Source organism: Notamacropus eugenii, chromosome 2, assembly GCF_028372415.1.
Source record: "Notamacropus eugenii isolate mMacEug1 chromosome 2, mMacEug1.pri_v2, whole genome shotgun sequence".
Classification (NCBI taxonomy): Eukaryota; Metazoa; Chordata; class Mammalia; order Diprotodontia; family Macropodidae; genus Notamacropus; species Notamacropus eugenii.
The window spans coordinates 435,483,512-435,496,757 of NC_092873.1; the positions used below are offsets into that span (position 1 = coordinate 435,483,512).

Below are 13,246 nucleotides of genomic sequence, written 5' to 3' on the forward strand. Positions count from 1 at the left end.
GTGTTTGTCCTTTGTTGCCGAAGACCATGCCATCAGAGAAATAATGACATGACTTGCACTTGACTTTGTTTTTTGAGTGAAGGAGGACTGTGCAAGGTCACCAGCCTCACTTCTCCTCCAGAGCCATCTGAATCCAGTGACCAGATATTCATCAGGATGACTGGAGATAACCCAGGATGAGGCACTTGGGGTTAAGTGACTTGCCCAAGGTCACACAGCTAGTGAGTGTCAAGTGTCTGAGGTGAGATTTGAACTCAGGTCCTCCTGACTCCTGCACTGGTGCTCTGTCCACTGCACCACCTAGCTGCCCCTTGGGCAGCGAGGTACCACCAAAGTAAACAGAGCAGTGGGCTTGAACCAGGAAGATTCATCCTCCTGAGTCACGTCTAGTCTCAGATACTTACCAGCTGTGTGACCCTGGGCAAGTCATTTAACCTATCTTGCCTCAGTTTCCTCATCTGTAAAATGAATTGAGGAGGAAAATGGCAACCACTCTAGTATTTTGCCAAGAAAACCCTGAATAGGGTCATGAAGAATTGGATGTGAATGAACAATAGTCTTCTCTTTTCCAGGCTAAACGATCCCCATTTCCTCCTACCAGCTCTCATGTGATCATACGATGTCTGGAACATAGTTGTATTTAATAATTGATGGATTGATTTTTCTTTAGTCATTTCCTCATCCTGGACACCCTCCTCTGAATGTTTTTTAGCTTGTCAATGTCTTTTCTTGTAATTCCCAGTACTGAATATAATGCAAAGTATAATAGGACCAGACACTATGCTTCTCAGTATAGTTTATAATTGCACTAACTTTTTTGGTTGCCCTTCCTTCCCTGTTTACTCTTACTGAAATGGTGCTCTTCTGAAATCCCCAAATGAAGAGCAATTTGAAAAACTGATGTCTAGCCCTGTCAGTCCAGTCTGTATTTCTGAAGTTGGCTTTTTAAATCTTAGGATAAGACTCTATATTTATTCCAACTAAATTTTATTGCATTAGGCTTGGCCAATTGCTGTAGTCGAGATTCATTGAGATTCTCAATTGAGAATAGTTGAGATTCATTTTGGATCCTTATTCTTTCATCAAACGCAGTTATATGTCCCTCCCCAGTTTGGGTTTGCGTAATGAGCATATATGATAAGCATGATTTCTCCTTGCATGAAGATAAAAAAGATATAAGATAAATACACAAATGCAAATTGAACATGTACAAACCTATTAGAGAAAGCTTAAGGGATGTGAAGCCAAGGAATGAGCCCTTCTAGAACTCTGCTTATAATTCTTATTTAGGACAACAAGGAAAGCAGGTGAAATTGAAAAGGTTTCTGATATTTTAGAAAAATCTCTCTGAAGATAAGCAGGTTTGCTGATGAATTAAGATTATTTCCTTCCCTTTCCTTTCATTTCTGACTAGAGAAATACAATACAAGTGTTTGATGCCACAAACTTTGGTTACTCATAAGAAAAAACCAGGTATTGGAGACCCATAGGCATTGAAGAAATAGTAGGAGGTGATTATCAGGACATTTCAAGCTCAACTTGTTCAAAATAGAACTTTTTATCTTCCCCCCCTCCCAAATCCTCTCCCCTCCCTATTATTGTCCAAGGTGCCACCATTCTCCCAGTCACCCACTCTGGTAAACTCAGTGTCATCTCCCACTGTTTACTTTTATTTACCCCATGTATCCAAATCCATTGCCAAACCTTGTCATTTGATAACATCTCTCCTATGTATTCTCTTTTCTCCACTCACATAGCCACAACTTTAATTCAAACCCTCATCACTTTTTACTTAGACCAGAGATATTAAACACCAGGCCTACAGAGGCAATGCTCCCAGTTCAGCTGGACAAGATTAAAATGTAACTTGGAAATACTTAACAAAATAAATAAAAATACAATAGAACTTAGTGTTACTATGTGATTCTTAAAGTAATTATTCAGTCCATAGTAATCCTTAGGAATGATTTAGTGGCCCCATATTTATTGGAGTTTGACAGTACTGTCTCAGATTATTGTAATAGCTACCTAACTGGTTTCCATGCCAGTTAGAGACAGCTAGGGTGGTGAAGAGAATAGAAGGCTGGAGAGGAATCAGGAAGACTTGAATTCAAATGCAGTTTCAGATATGAACTAGCTGTGTGACTCTGGGCAAGTCAATTAACCTCTGTCTGCCTCAGTTTCCTTAACTGTTAAAATGGAGATAATAGCACCTACCTCCCAGGATTGTTGTGAGGATCAAATGAGATAATATTTGTAAAGGCTCAGCACATAGTAAGTGCTTAATAAATGCTTGTTTCTTTCCTTCCTGCATCAAGTCTTTTCCCACTCCAATCCATCTTCCACACAGTTGCCCAGGTGATTTTTCTAAAGGGTAAGTCTGACCATGTCATCTCTTTCCCTCTACTTAATGATTTCCAATAACTCCCTATTACCTCCAGGATCAAATTAAAGTTGCGTCTTTGATGTATAAAACTAATCATTGCCCATTCTCTTCCTACCTTTACAGTCTTATTGCACTTTATTCCTATTTACCAACTCTATGATCTCATTACTTGGGTCTACTTGCAGTTCCTCAAACATAACACTCCATCTCCCATCTCTTGCCTTTGCTATGGCTGTGCCTCATGGCTAGGATGCCTGCACCTTGGCCTCTTAGTTCCTCTCACTTCCTTCAGGACTCAGCTTAAATCCTATCTTCAGCAGGAAGACTTTTTAGGTCCCCCAGCTGCTAGGGACTCCCCTCTCAAATTGTCTTCCCTTTGTGCTGTATATGTCCTGTACATTTAATGGTATGCGTGTTGTCTGTGCCATTAGACTGTGAGATCTTTGAGGGCAGGGACTGTCCTTTGCCTTTCTTTACCTTCTCAGTGCTTAGCCCATAGTAGGCACTTAATGTCTGCTTCCTGCCTGCCAGACCAGCACATACCTGAAGTGTATTCTCATTTGCCCAATTTCTTTGCAGCTTGGGTATAAATGCATTGGTTTGGCTGTTTAGGATCAGAGGTCTTTCCCATTCTTCCTCCTAGACAGGATTTTAGTTAAGAAAATCTGCTCAGTCAATCCACTCTTTGTGGCTCCTGGGAGCCAGTAAGTGAATTCCCTCTACTTCCCTTTACTTTCATGTAGCAGGTGGGAGAGGAGCTGCCTCAGTGATATCTCAGGACACAGAAGAGCAGAATGATACCTACATTGAATGTCAGCTGTTCAGTGTTCGGTGATGCTGAGAAAGAGAGAGTTCTGTGGAAGGGAAGGCAGAGGTCTGCCCTAGCAATGGAAAATGGAAGGAGAAGGAAATAATTTTGACAAGTCCCAGGGACAGACAACTCTGCTTCTGACTCATGGGATTCCCTCTCATTAGGGCAAGATGCCAGCCCAAGCCCTCTGGAGTAAATGTTCATTGGAGTGCCAATGGGTAATGGGCCAGTGAGAGTGTGAGTGGGTAAATCAATTCACCAAACATTTATTAAGCATCTACTGTGTGCAAGGCCTGAGACTTCTTAGGCTTTGTTGTTTCAATCTAGCATGGAGGTAACTTTGGGTTTTTAAAGGCTAACAGAGCATAAACTCTGGCAACTCTTATCACATTGTTAAGTCTTTGAGCATAGGTCTGCCAACAGATGGAGTCTTTTGTTTGGGGAGCTTAGCCTTATAAGCCCAATGGCAGAGGGCTTCTCTACCCCTTGATGGATTGTTTTAGCCATAACAACAAAGAAGTTTAATGGTTTAGGAATATGAGGACCTGTGTTCAAAACACCTCTGCTACTCTCTACTTGTGTTACTTTTGGCAAACCAATTAACCTCCACCAACTTGGTCTTGTCATCTGTGAATTAAGGAAGTTGGACTAGCTAGCTTCTGAGTTGTCTTCCAGCTCCAAATCTATGGTCCTGTGATTATTTGTGCCTTTGAAGAACCGGGAAGGGGTTTTGGTCTACATCCATGAATAATCCACAGATTAGTTAGTCAATCAACAAGCATTTATTAAGTGTCTGTTATGTGCTGAAGGTTACGCTAGGAGGTAAGGATACAAAGACAAAAAATAAAAGTCTTTGCCTTCAAGGGACTTTTGTTCTGTTGGGGGCAGCTAGGTAGCTCAGTGGATAGAGCACCTGGTTTAGAGTCAGGAAGATGTGAGTTCAAATCTAGCCTCAGATACTCTGTGACTTAAACCTGTTTGCCTCAGTTTCCCCATCTGTAAAATAGAGATAGTAAAAGGACTTAAGGGTTGCTGTGAGGATCAAATGAGTTAATAATTGTAAAGTACCTTAGCACAGTGCCTGGTACATAGTAAGCTCTATATAAATGTTAGCTATTATCATTGTTAACTTCTGCTTTAATTTCCTCAACAAGAAAATGGGGATGATAATAGCGTCTATCTCCTAGAGATGTTGAGAAGATCAAATGAGATAATATTTATAAAGTGCTTTGCTACAAGGTGATTTGTAAACCTTTAGTTGTTAGGTCAACATTAGTGGTGATGATGATGCATGACTCTGACTGTGTGACTGGATCTTTTCAGATTTGCCCAAAGGCTGGGAGATGGGCTACACTCAGGAAGATGCTGTGTACTTCATCAAGTAAGTAAAGTGGTTTACTTCCTTGTTTTGCTATTCTGTGCCTCTCGTGTTTGCTGAAGTGCTAAAATGATGCAGGGGCAAACTCTCTTAAGCGCAAAGGGGCTGAGGATTAAGAATGAGCAGGGTGCCCATAGTCAGGCTTCCCAAGTGTTGGTGACAACCCAGGAGTATTTGGAAGAAGAAAGGAAAATGATTTATACTTATTAGATCATATCCCAGGTTTGAAAAGTGGGAAGAGGGAAGGTGTCCCAAGTACATGACTCGGCCAAACGTCCAGAGGAAGGAAACAGCTGGCTGAAATGGAGCTCAGTGCAAGGGAGAAAGAAGAATAAGACTGGAGCAAAAGATTTGTCTTGGAAGAGCAAGACCAAAGAACCCATAGGCTGGGTGGGGCTATCGAGAGAAGGGTCAAATGCTCAGCTCAATTTCTGTGACCCCCCTGGCTCCTTTCTAGACTGAGGCTCTGAGTGAGGGGTTGTGGGTGTGAGCAGAAGGCTTTGGCTCTACTAGATGGCTTAGTCAGGCTATTCTGGGGGCCAGGCTAGGCCTTGTCTCCTCTCTAGGACCTGAGAATGGGGCTTGTGGAATGGCCCCAGAGTGAGCCCTGGAGGCAAAAGGCAGATGTCTTTGGGATTAGAGAAAGTAGTTAAGCAAGAACATAAATAAATAAGTGTGTATATGTACACACATATGCCCTGTGTGTGTGTATGTGTGTGTGTGTGTGTGTGTATCTCCCTCACTCAAACCAAAGTCATGTCATCATTTTGATGTCATGGATTTCTTCGAGAACAAAGGACAAACACAACATCAACTTGTATGTGTACACACACACACACACACACACACATATACAATATAGGTAAAATGTATGAATGTAATCCCTACAGTATGTACACATTTAGGTATATAATTCAGTTTAGAGCTGTGTACATATGTACATATACATAAGCATGCATATATATACATGTATTGGTCCTCGGCAGCAAAGGACGAACACAACGATATGCGTATGTATGAACATGCATGCACACACTCCTCCTGTTTTTCCTGCTGTTATTATTCATTCTTGAAGAAAACCAATGACATCTTGAGGAGGATCTTGATTTGGATTGGATACGAGTGGGGTTGAGGCATCCAAAATCCCGTGGCAGGACGAAAGTCAAGACACTGGTAATGGCTCAGGATCAGTGAAGTCAAGTCAGTTGTTACGGAAACATCCCCCAAACTGGGGGTGCATTTTCCCCTCCCATACACCGTTGTGTGTGTGTGGAGGGGGCGGGGCGGTAGGGGAGGGTAGGCTCAAACTTAGAGAGCACATGTGACCTAAGCGTGAGCTCAGAGCTCTCCTTTTGTAGAATCCTGATGAAGTTCATCTTAGGGGCTGCTCTGCTCCACTCTGAAAGTTAGGACCAAGTCCTGAAGTTGACTTTCTTCAGTGCATCGAGTCTATCTGAGGTTTATCTCTCAGTGGGCAGCACATTAATGCTGCTGCTGATCATTGCTGTTCCAAAGATGCTGTTTAGCAGCACTGCTGGATAATGCTACAGATGCTGATGGGAACTACAGAGCTTCTGACATTCTGAAATTCAAAATGTTATTATCTGGTCAATGGGGAGGGGAGGGCAAGGGAGAGAAAGATAGAAAAGGTCTTTCCTCCCCCTTGGCAATTCCCTTAGGAGTCCTTCCCCTAGGCTCTTACCCATCATTCAAGCAATCTGATGCTGGAATATCTGCTTCCAAATTGACTTATGTTGTATGTAGACCCAGAGATGTGTTTAATTCTTTCAGTTAGTCACAAGATTGTGGTTGTGGTTTGTCCTTTGTTTTCCACTCGTGTTCATTATTATGCAGATGACTCCAAGATATATTTATCCTGCTGTAGTGTCTCTTCTGAGTTATCTTTCCCCTCAAACCACCTACTTTTCTAGATTTCTCTCTCTCTCTCCTCTCTCCCTCTCTCTCTCTCCCTCCCTCTCTCTTTCTCTCTTTCTCCTTTTCTCTCTCTCTCCTTCTCTCTCTCTCTCCCCCTCTTTCTCTCTCTCTCTCCCTCCCTCTCTCTCTCTGTCTGTCTCTCATATTTTCCTAGAGTACTTTGGCCTTCTATTTGGCTCCCAAAATGCTCTATTTTATATTATGCTCATCTGTGTACATGGCAGTAGAATGTAAGTTTCTTGAGGGTAGGGAGTATGTAATTTTTTTTATCTTTGTAGAAAGTCATACCTATGCTATGCTTCCAAAGAAACCAGGGTTTCTAAGAAACAAAGGTAAAAGGGAAGTGCATGCCAGGCAAGGGAACCACTTATGCAAAAGTAGGGAGGTGAGAAATAGCAATGTACGGGGAAAACTCGAAGGCTGACTTCTCCAAACTTTATTCATCTTTGTGGTCCAGCTCAAATTCTTCCCCTAACCTCCTACAGCATTTATTGTCCAGACTTCTTAGAATCACAGAATGTCAGAGCTGGAATGGACCTTAGGGATTATCTAATATAACCCTCCCATTTTACAGAGCAGGAAACTGAGGCCTGGGGAATCCAGCTCTCTGCCCTGCCACAAAGCTTCATTCAGCACATATTTATCATTATCTACCTTTCCACAGGTCATGTTTTCAAGTCCAAGGACAGATTATAACTCCATGAGGGCACAGATAGTATCAACCTCCTCAGATGAGCAAATTCCCCTTTCCTGAGAAGGGCAGAGATAATGATCATCCCGGTAGCCAATCAGTGGTGTCCTGCTGTGGAAGAGATGGCCAGAGCGTAGAGAGTGAAGTCAAATATGGTGTCTAGGATTCTTTTGATATTTTAGTCTGGGAGAGACAGTCATCAATGAGGACAGTGAGGCCCCAGGACACAAGTTCCTCCAGGGCAACAAGATAGTTGGTAATAGAAAATCATCGGAATTTATTTCATACAGTGGCAACTGTAGCAACTACACTTTAGAAAAAAAATCCCTGGCATGGATGGATTGATATAGGAGAGACTGGAGGTAGGGGAATAAATAAATGGCCGTTGTCATAGGTCAGGTGAGAAGAGATGAGGGCTTGAAGCAGGCTGGTGGTTGTATGAGAGGAGAGAAGAGATGATGTGGGCAAGGGTTCGAGAGAAAGACATCACAAAGGATTACAAAGTCCTGGCAACTGATTGAATATGTGAGGGAAGAGGGAAGAGAGAGAGAGAGAGAGAGAGAGAGAGGGGAGGGAGAGAGAGAGAGAGGGGAGGGAGGGAGAGAGAGAGAGAGAGAGAGAGAGAGAGAGAGAGAGAGAGAGAGAGAGAGAGAGGAGGGAGAAAGAAAGAGGGAGAGAGAGGAAGAGAGAGGAGGAAGGGAAAGAGGGTTGGGAAGGAAGGTGGAAGACATTTTAGAGGAGGTACCACCTCTGCTGGGTCTGAAACTATGATGGCAGGATTTATACAAGGGGAGATGCCTGGGGAGGCATTTTTGGGGCTGCTGATAGCTTGTGCAAGTAAGTGGAAGTGAGAGAGGGCAGAATAAGGAGGATGGGATCTCTCATCCCTGATCCCCATAGTCACTGGTGCTCTTCCCCATATAGAAGTTAATTTGTCTTACTTTGTTTAGGTGTTGATTGATTGGTTGTCCTGTGTTGTTTATACTTAATGGAGTATGAGTTCCTTAAGGTCAGGGCTGTTCTTAAGGTCAGTGCTCAGCACACAGTAGGTGCTTAATAATGATATTTGTTGAATGAATTCAAGGGGGAAGAGTGGTTCAGTCAATAAGGAAGAGTGTGAACCAATATGTGGAGTTGGGCAGCCCCACAGCATATCTGTGAAACAGTAATGCAGACCATCTTAGTTGATAGAGTAAGTACACATTTGGGGAACAGTAAGAGATAAGAAAGGAAAATGAGGTTAGGGTTAAACAGTGAAGGATCTTGATTGTTAGTCTAAGAAATCTGAATTTCACCCTGCGGGCAATGGGGACCAATGATACTTTTGATGACAAGACATCTTCAAACATGATGAAACAATATGAAGTGTTAACATTTTTTTCTTGGACTATTGCATCGACTACAAATCAATAAGCATTTGTTAAGGGCCACCATATGCCAGGCACTTATGCACTTGATGATCCATCCAAATTGATCTTTTAGCTGGTTCCTGTACCTAGGGGTGTGCTAGTAAATGTTTAACAATTGGCTCTCCAAAAAAAAAAAAAAAGTACACAGAACAATCTTTTAAGTTTAATCTGCATTATTAAAATTTTCCCATTACTTTTTTAAGTCTAGACAATCCACAAAACAATTAATCAAGCGCTGATTTGTAGGTTTCCCAATTTCCAAGGTGTAATTGCTCATGATGAAAATTTTATAATGGTCTCCAGAGCTGTTTTGAGTTGGCTCCAGCCTACCTCTGCCTGTACTTAACATTCCCACTTTTCTGGCTTTCCAAAGGCTGTCCCCATGCCTGGAATGCAATCTGTCTGTTGTCCCAGCTCTTCCACTCACTATGTGGGTGATCTTGGGTGAGTAGTGTCTCCTCAGCTTCACCATCTGTAAAATGCAGGTGTGAGCCCCAGCATTGTATGACTACCTGGTGAGAGGCAGAAAGGACAAGCAAGGGATTTGATGTAAGTACTTGGGTTAGAATCCCAGTTTTACTCCTTGCTAGTCTTTGGTCCACTTAACTTCTTTGGGCTCTGATTTCTTCATTTGCATTTTCCCTTTAGTCCAGAGGAACGATTAAAGGGTTAAGTACATCCCAACACTGTATGTACAGACCTATGCCGCAAGAGGGCACCAAAAGCACATGATGAACCTTGAAGTGTCCTTGCCCATTCTTAGTAGATCGATAAATTGGATGACTCTCTAAGCTTAGGTGGGCAGAGCCATTCTTTACATGACCAACCCATAATGGCGTTTATTCCTGTGCCTAAAGAACTCCAGGGAAGGAGATCTCACCTGCCCTATCCCTCACCTGATCTAGTATCTACCACTCCAGAGAGGCACAAAATTCTTCCTTTGGTCTAACCTGCATCCTTCCACTTTTACCTACCCAAGCAAGGTCTTTACCTGGGATGCTGGTCCATTCTGTACCCAGGGAGTGCCCTGCCCTCCTCTAGTTCCTTAAACTAAACAGAGATAGGGGAGGTGGGTGGCAGGGCCACTCCTTATAGTTCCACATCCTTGATCATTAGAGGTCCAGGTTTGGGGCCATTACTGCCACTCCCAAAGATGAAAGGAGAGGCTTTTTGCCAGGTGCCATATGTCTGTCATGCCCAGGCCCTGGGTGCCTTCTCTACCCCCCGCAACTCTCATCCAGCTTCCAGATCGCTGCCCTGCTTCCAAAACAGAATAATCCAGCCCAGTGTTCTCTCTCTCTCTCTCTCTCTCTCTCTCTCTCTCTCTCTCTCTCTCTCTCTCTCTCTCTCTCTCTCTCTCATATAAGTCCTTTATCCTAGTCTTCTCATTTGGGTGTCCTTTCCTCTCTGCATCTCTTGAATTCTTTCCATTAGTGTTTCCTATCCCATTACCTTCCCTTTGACCCCCAGCAGCAATACCTCTAGGGTATGCACCAGGAGGGCATGACATATCCATTTCTCTGGGAAAGGGCAGGATTCCTAGTTCTTTCTTCAAGACCCAGCTTAGGAAGAAGGGAATAAGTTTCTATTACAGTGCCTACTATGTGACAGGTAATGTACTGATGCTTTGGTGCTTACTATGTGCTAAGTACTTTTTATGATATTATTTTCATTTGATCTCACAATAATCCTGGGAGGCAAGTGTAATTATTATTCCTATTTTACGGTTTGAGGAAATAAAGGAAGACAGAGGTTAATTGACTTGTCTAGGGTCACGCAGCTAGGAAGTTTTTCAGGTCACAGTTGAACTCAAGGCTTCCTGATTCTAGGCTCAACAGTCCATCTGTTGCACTGGCAGCTGCCTCAATGATAAAGATCCTCCATTTGATAAAACCTTCTGGGAAACTGAAAGCAGTCTGGCAAAAATTAGATTTAGGTGAAAAACTAATTCCATATGCCACAGTAAGCTCCAAATGTATACATAATCTACATATAAAAGGTCATATCATAAACAAATTAGAGGAGCAAGAAAGAAAATGCCTTTTGGCACTATGGATAAGGGGAAGAATTTATAACCAGACAAGGGATAGTGAGGATGCCAGAAGAGAAAATGAATGATTTTGATTATGTAAAACTGAAAAAGTTTTTCCCAAATAAAATATATGGAGTTAAAATTGGGAGGGAAGCAGTTAGCTGGGACAAAATCTTCCTAACAAGCTTCTCTAATAAAAGTCTCATATCTAAGAAATGAGTTCCTTACAGGAACTGATTCAAATATATGACAGCCATGAGAACTCAGTGTTCAACAAAAATTGCTGGGAAAACTGGATAAAAGTGTGGCGGAAACTAGGCATAGACCAATGCCTGACACTGTACACAAGAATAAAATCCAAATGGGTACACAATCTAGGTATAAAGATTGATACTATGGACAAATTGGTGGAGCAAGGAATAGTGTATTTATCAGATTTATGGAGAAGGGAAAAATTTTTGACTAAAGAAGAGATAGAAAGCATTATGAAATGCAAGTTGGATAATTTTGATTACGTTAAACTGAAAAGTTTTTGCACAACCAAACTAAATGCAACCAAAATTCGGAGAGATGTAGAAAACTGGGAAAGAATTTTTACAGCTAATGTTCGTGATAAAGGCCTCATTTCTAGAATACATAGAGAACTGAGTAGAATGTACAAAAATACAAGTCATTTCCCAATTGATAAATGGCCAAAGGATATGAACAGGCAGTTTTCAGAAAGAAATTAAAGATATCTATAGTCATATGAAAAAATGCTCTAAATCACTATTGATTAGAGAGATGTAAATCAAAACAGCTCTGAGGTACCACATCACACTTATCGGATTGGCAAACATGACAGAACAGGAAGATGATAAATGTTGGAGAGGATGTGGGAGAGTTGGAACACTAATTCGTTGTTGGTGGAGCTGTGAGCTGATCCAACCATTCTGGAGAGCAATTTGGAACTATGCCCAAAGGGCTACAAAAATATGCATACTTTTTGACCCAGCAATATTGCTTCTAGGACTGTATCCCCAAGAGATCATAAAAATGGGAAAGGGTCTCACATGTACAAAAATATTTGTAGCAGCACTCTTTGTGGTGGCCAAAAACTGGAAATCAAGGGGATGCACATCAGTTGGGGAATGGGTGAATAAATTATGGTATATGAATGTAACGGAATACTATTGCGCTGCAAGAAATGATGAACAGGAAGACTTCAGAGAGGCCCGGAAAGACTTATATGAATTGATGCTGAGCGAAAGGAGCAGAACCAGGAGAACTTTGTGCACAGCGACGACCACAGTGTGCCAGAGTTTTTTCTGGTAGACTTGGAACTTCGTAGCGATGCAAGGACTTAAAAAAAATTCCCAGTGGTCTTCTAAGGCAAAATACCTTCCATATCCAGAGAAAGAACTATGGAATTCAATCGCAGAATGTAGCAGATAATTTTTTGTGTGTGTGTATTACCTTTTGGTTTGTATATGGTTTCTCCCATTCAATTTAATTCTTCTATACAGCATATAGTGAAAATGTATTTAATAAGAATGTTTGAGTAGAACTTATATAAAATTTTATGGTGTCTCAAGGAGGGAAGGGGGAAGTAGGGGGGAGGTAGGGAAAAATAATAATCTAAATTATATAGTAGTGATTGTAGAACATTGAAAATAAATAAAACTAATTAATTTAAAAAATGTGACAGCCATACATTGATAGATAAATGGCCAAAGGATATGAACAGGCAATTTTCAAAGGAAGATATCTAAGATATCAATAGCCATGTGAAAAAAATGCTCCAGGTCACTCACTATTAATATAAATTAAAGCAACTCTGAATGTTTATCTCATACCCATTATTAGACTGGCAAAGATGACCAAAAAAAGACAAATGGTGGAGGGGCTTCAGGAAAGCAGAGGCATTGCTGATGGAGTTGAGGATTGGCCATCCTGGAGAGCAATTTGGAACTATGCCCCAAATATTACTAAGCTTCGTATTCCTTTTTTGCCAATCAATACCACTATCATTCCTTATACTCCAAAGAGATCAAAGAAAGAGGAAAAGGACCCAGATGTCCATAAATATCTTTGTTGTAGCAAATAATTGGAAATAAAAGCGCTGCTCATCAGTCGGGCAATGAGTGAATAAATCATGGCGTATGAAAATAATAAATACTGTTGGGTGATAAGAAATGACAGAGCCCAGCAACAGAGAAGCCTGGGAACATTTTTGTGACCAGATGCAGAGTGAAGTAAGCAGTATTAGGAGAACAATTTTTACAATAACAACAGCAAGGTAAAGAAAAGCGGCTTTCTAAGACTTAAGAATTCCCATTCCTACAATGACCAACCTGAGGATTCCAGAGGATCGTTGGTGGAGAAAGCACACCTTCTAACAGATGGTGCAGAATGAGATAACCATTTTTTGGGTAGGACAGATGTGTGGGTTTGTTTGGCTATATTTTGCTCATCTTTTTTGCTATGTTTTTCTTTTTTTTTTTTTCATTTGGAGGGAAGAAAGGAGCTAGGGATAGTGATAACAGAAAAAAGACGGAAAGAAAAGAGGGTCATTGAAGCCTTTTAAAAATGCACAGAAGGAAATTCAGAAGGCACAGACGAGCA

At 41.5% G+C, this 13,246-nt stretch overlaps 1 protein-coding gene across 14 annotated transcripts in view; it reads left to right on the forward strand.

Annotated features, from left to right (window-relative positions):
* The window catches only part of PLEKHA6 (pleckstrin homology domain containing A6), a 218,170-nt gene that overhangs the window by 9,915 nt on the left and 195,009 nt on the right, over positions 1-13,246 (forward strand). For all 14 annotated transcript variants that reach the window (XR_011975555.1, XM_072648090.1, XM_072648096.1 and 11 more), the window contains exon 3: positions 4,521-4,578. Coding sequence is in view for 13 of the 14 variants with exons in the window: in XM_072648090.1 (XP_072504191.1) it covers positions 4,521-4,578 (58 nt within the window). In the remaining variant the exon portion in view is untranslated. The remainder of the gene's footprint in view (positions 1-4,520; positions 4,579-13,246) is intronic.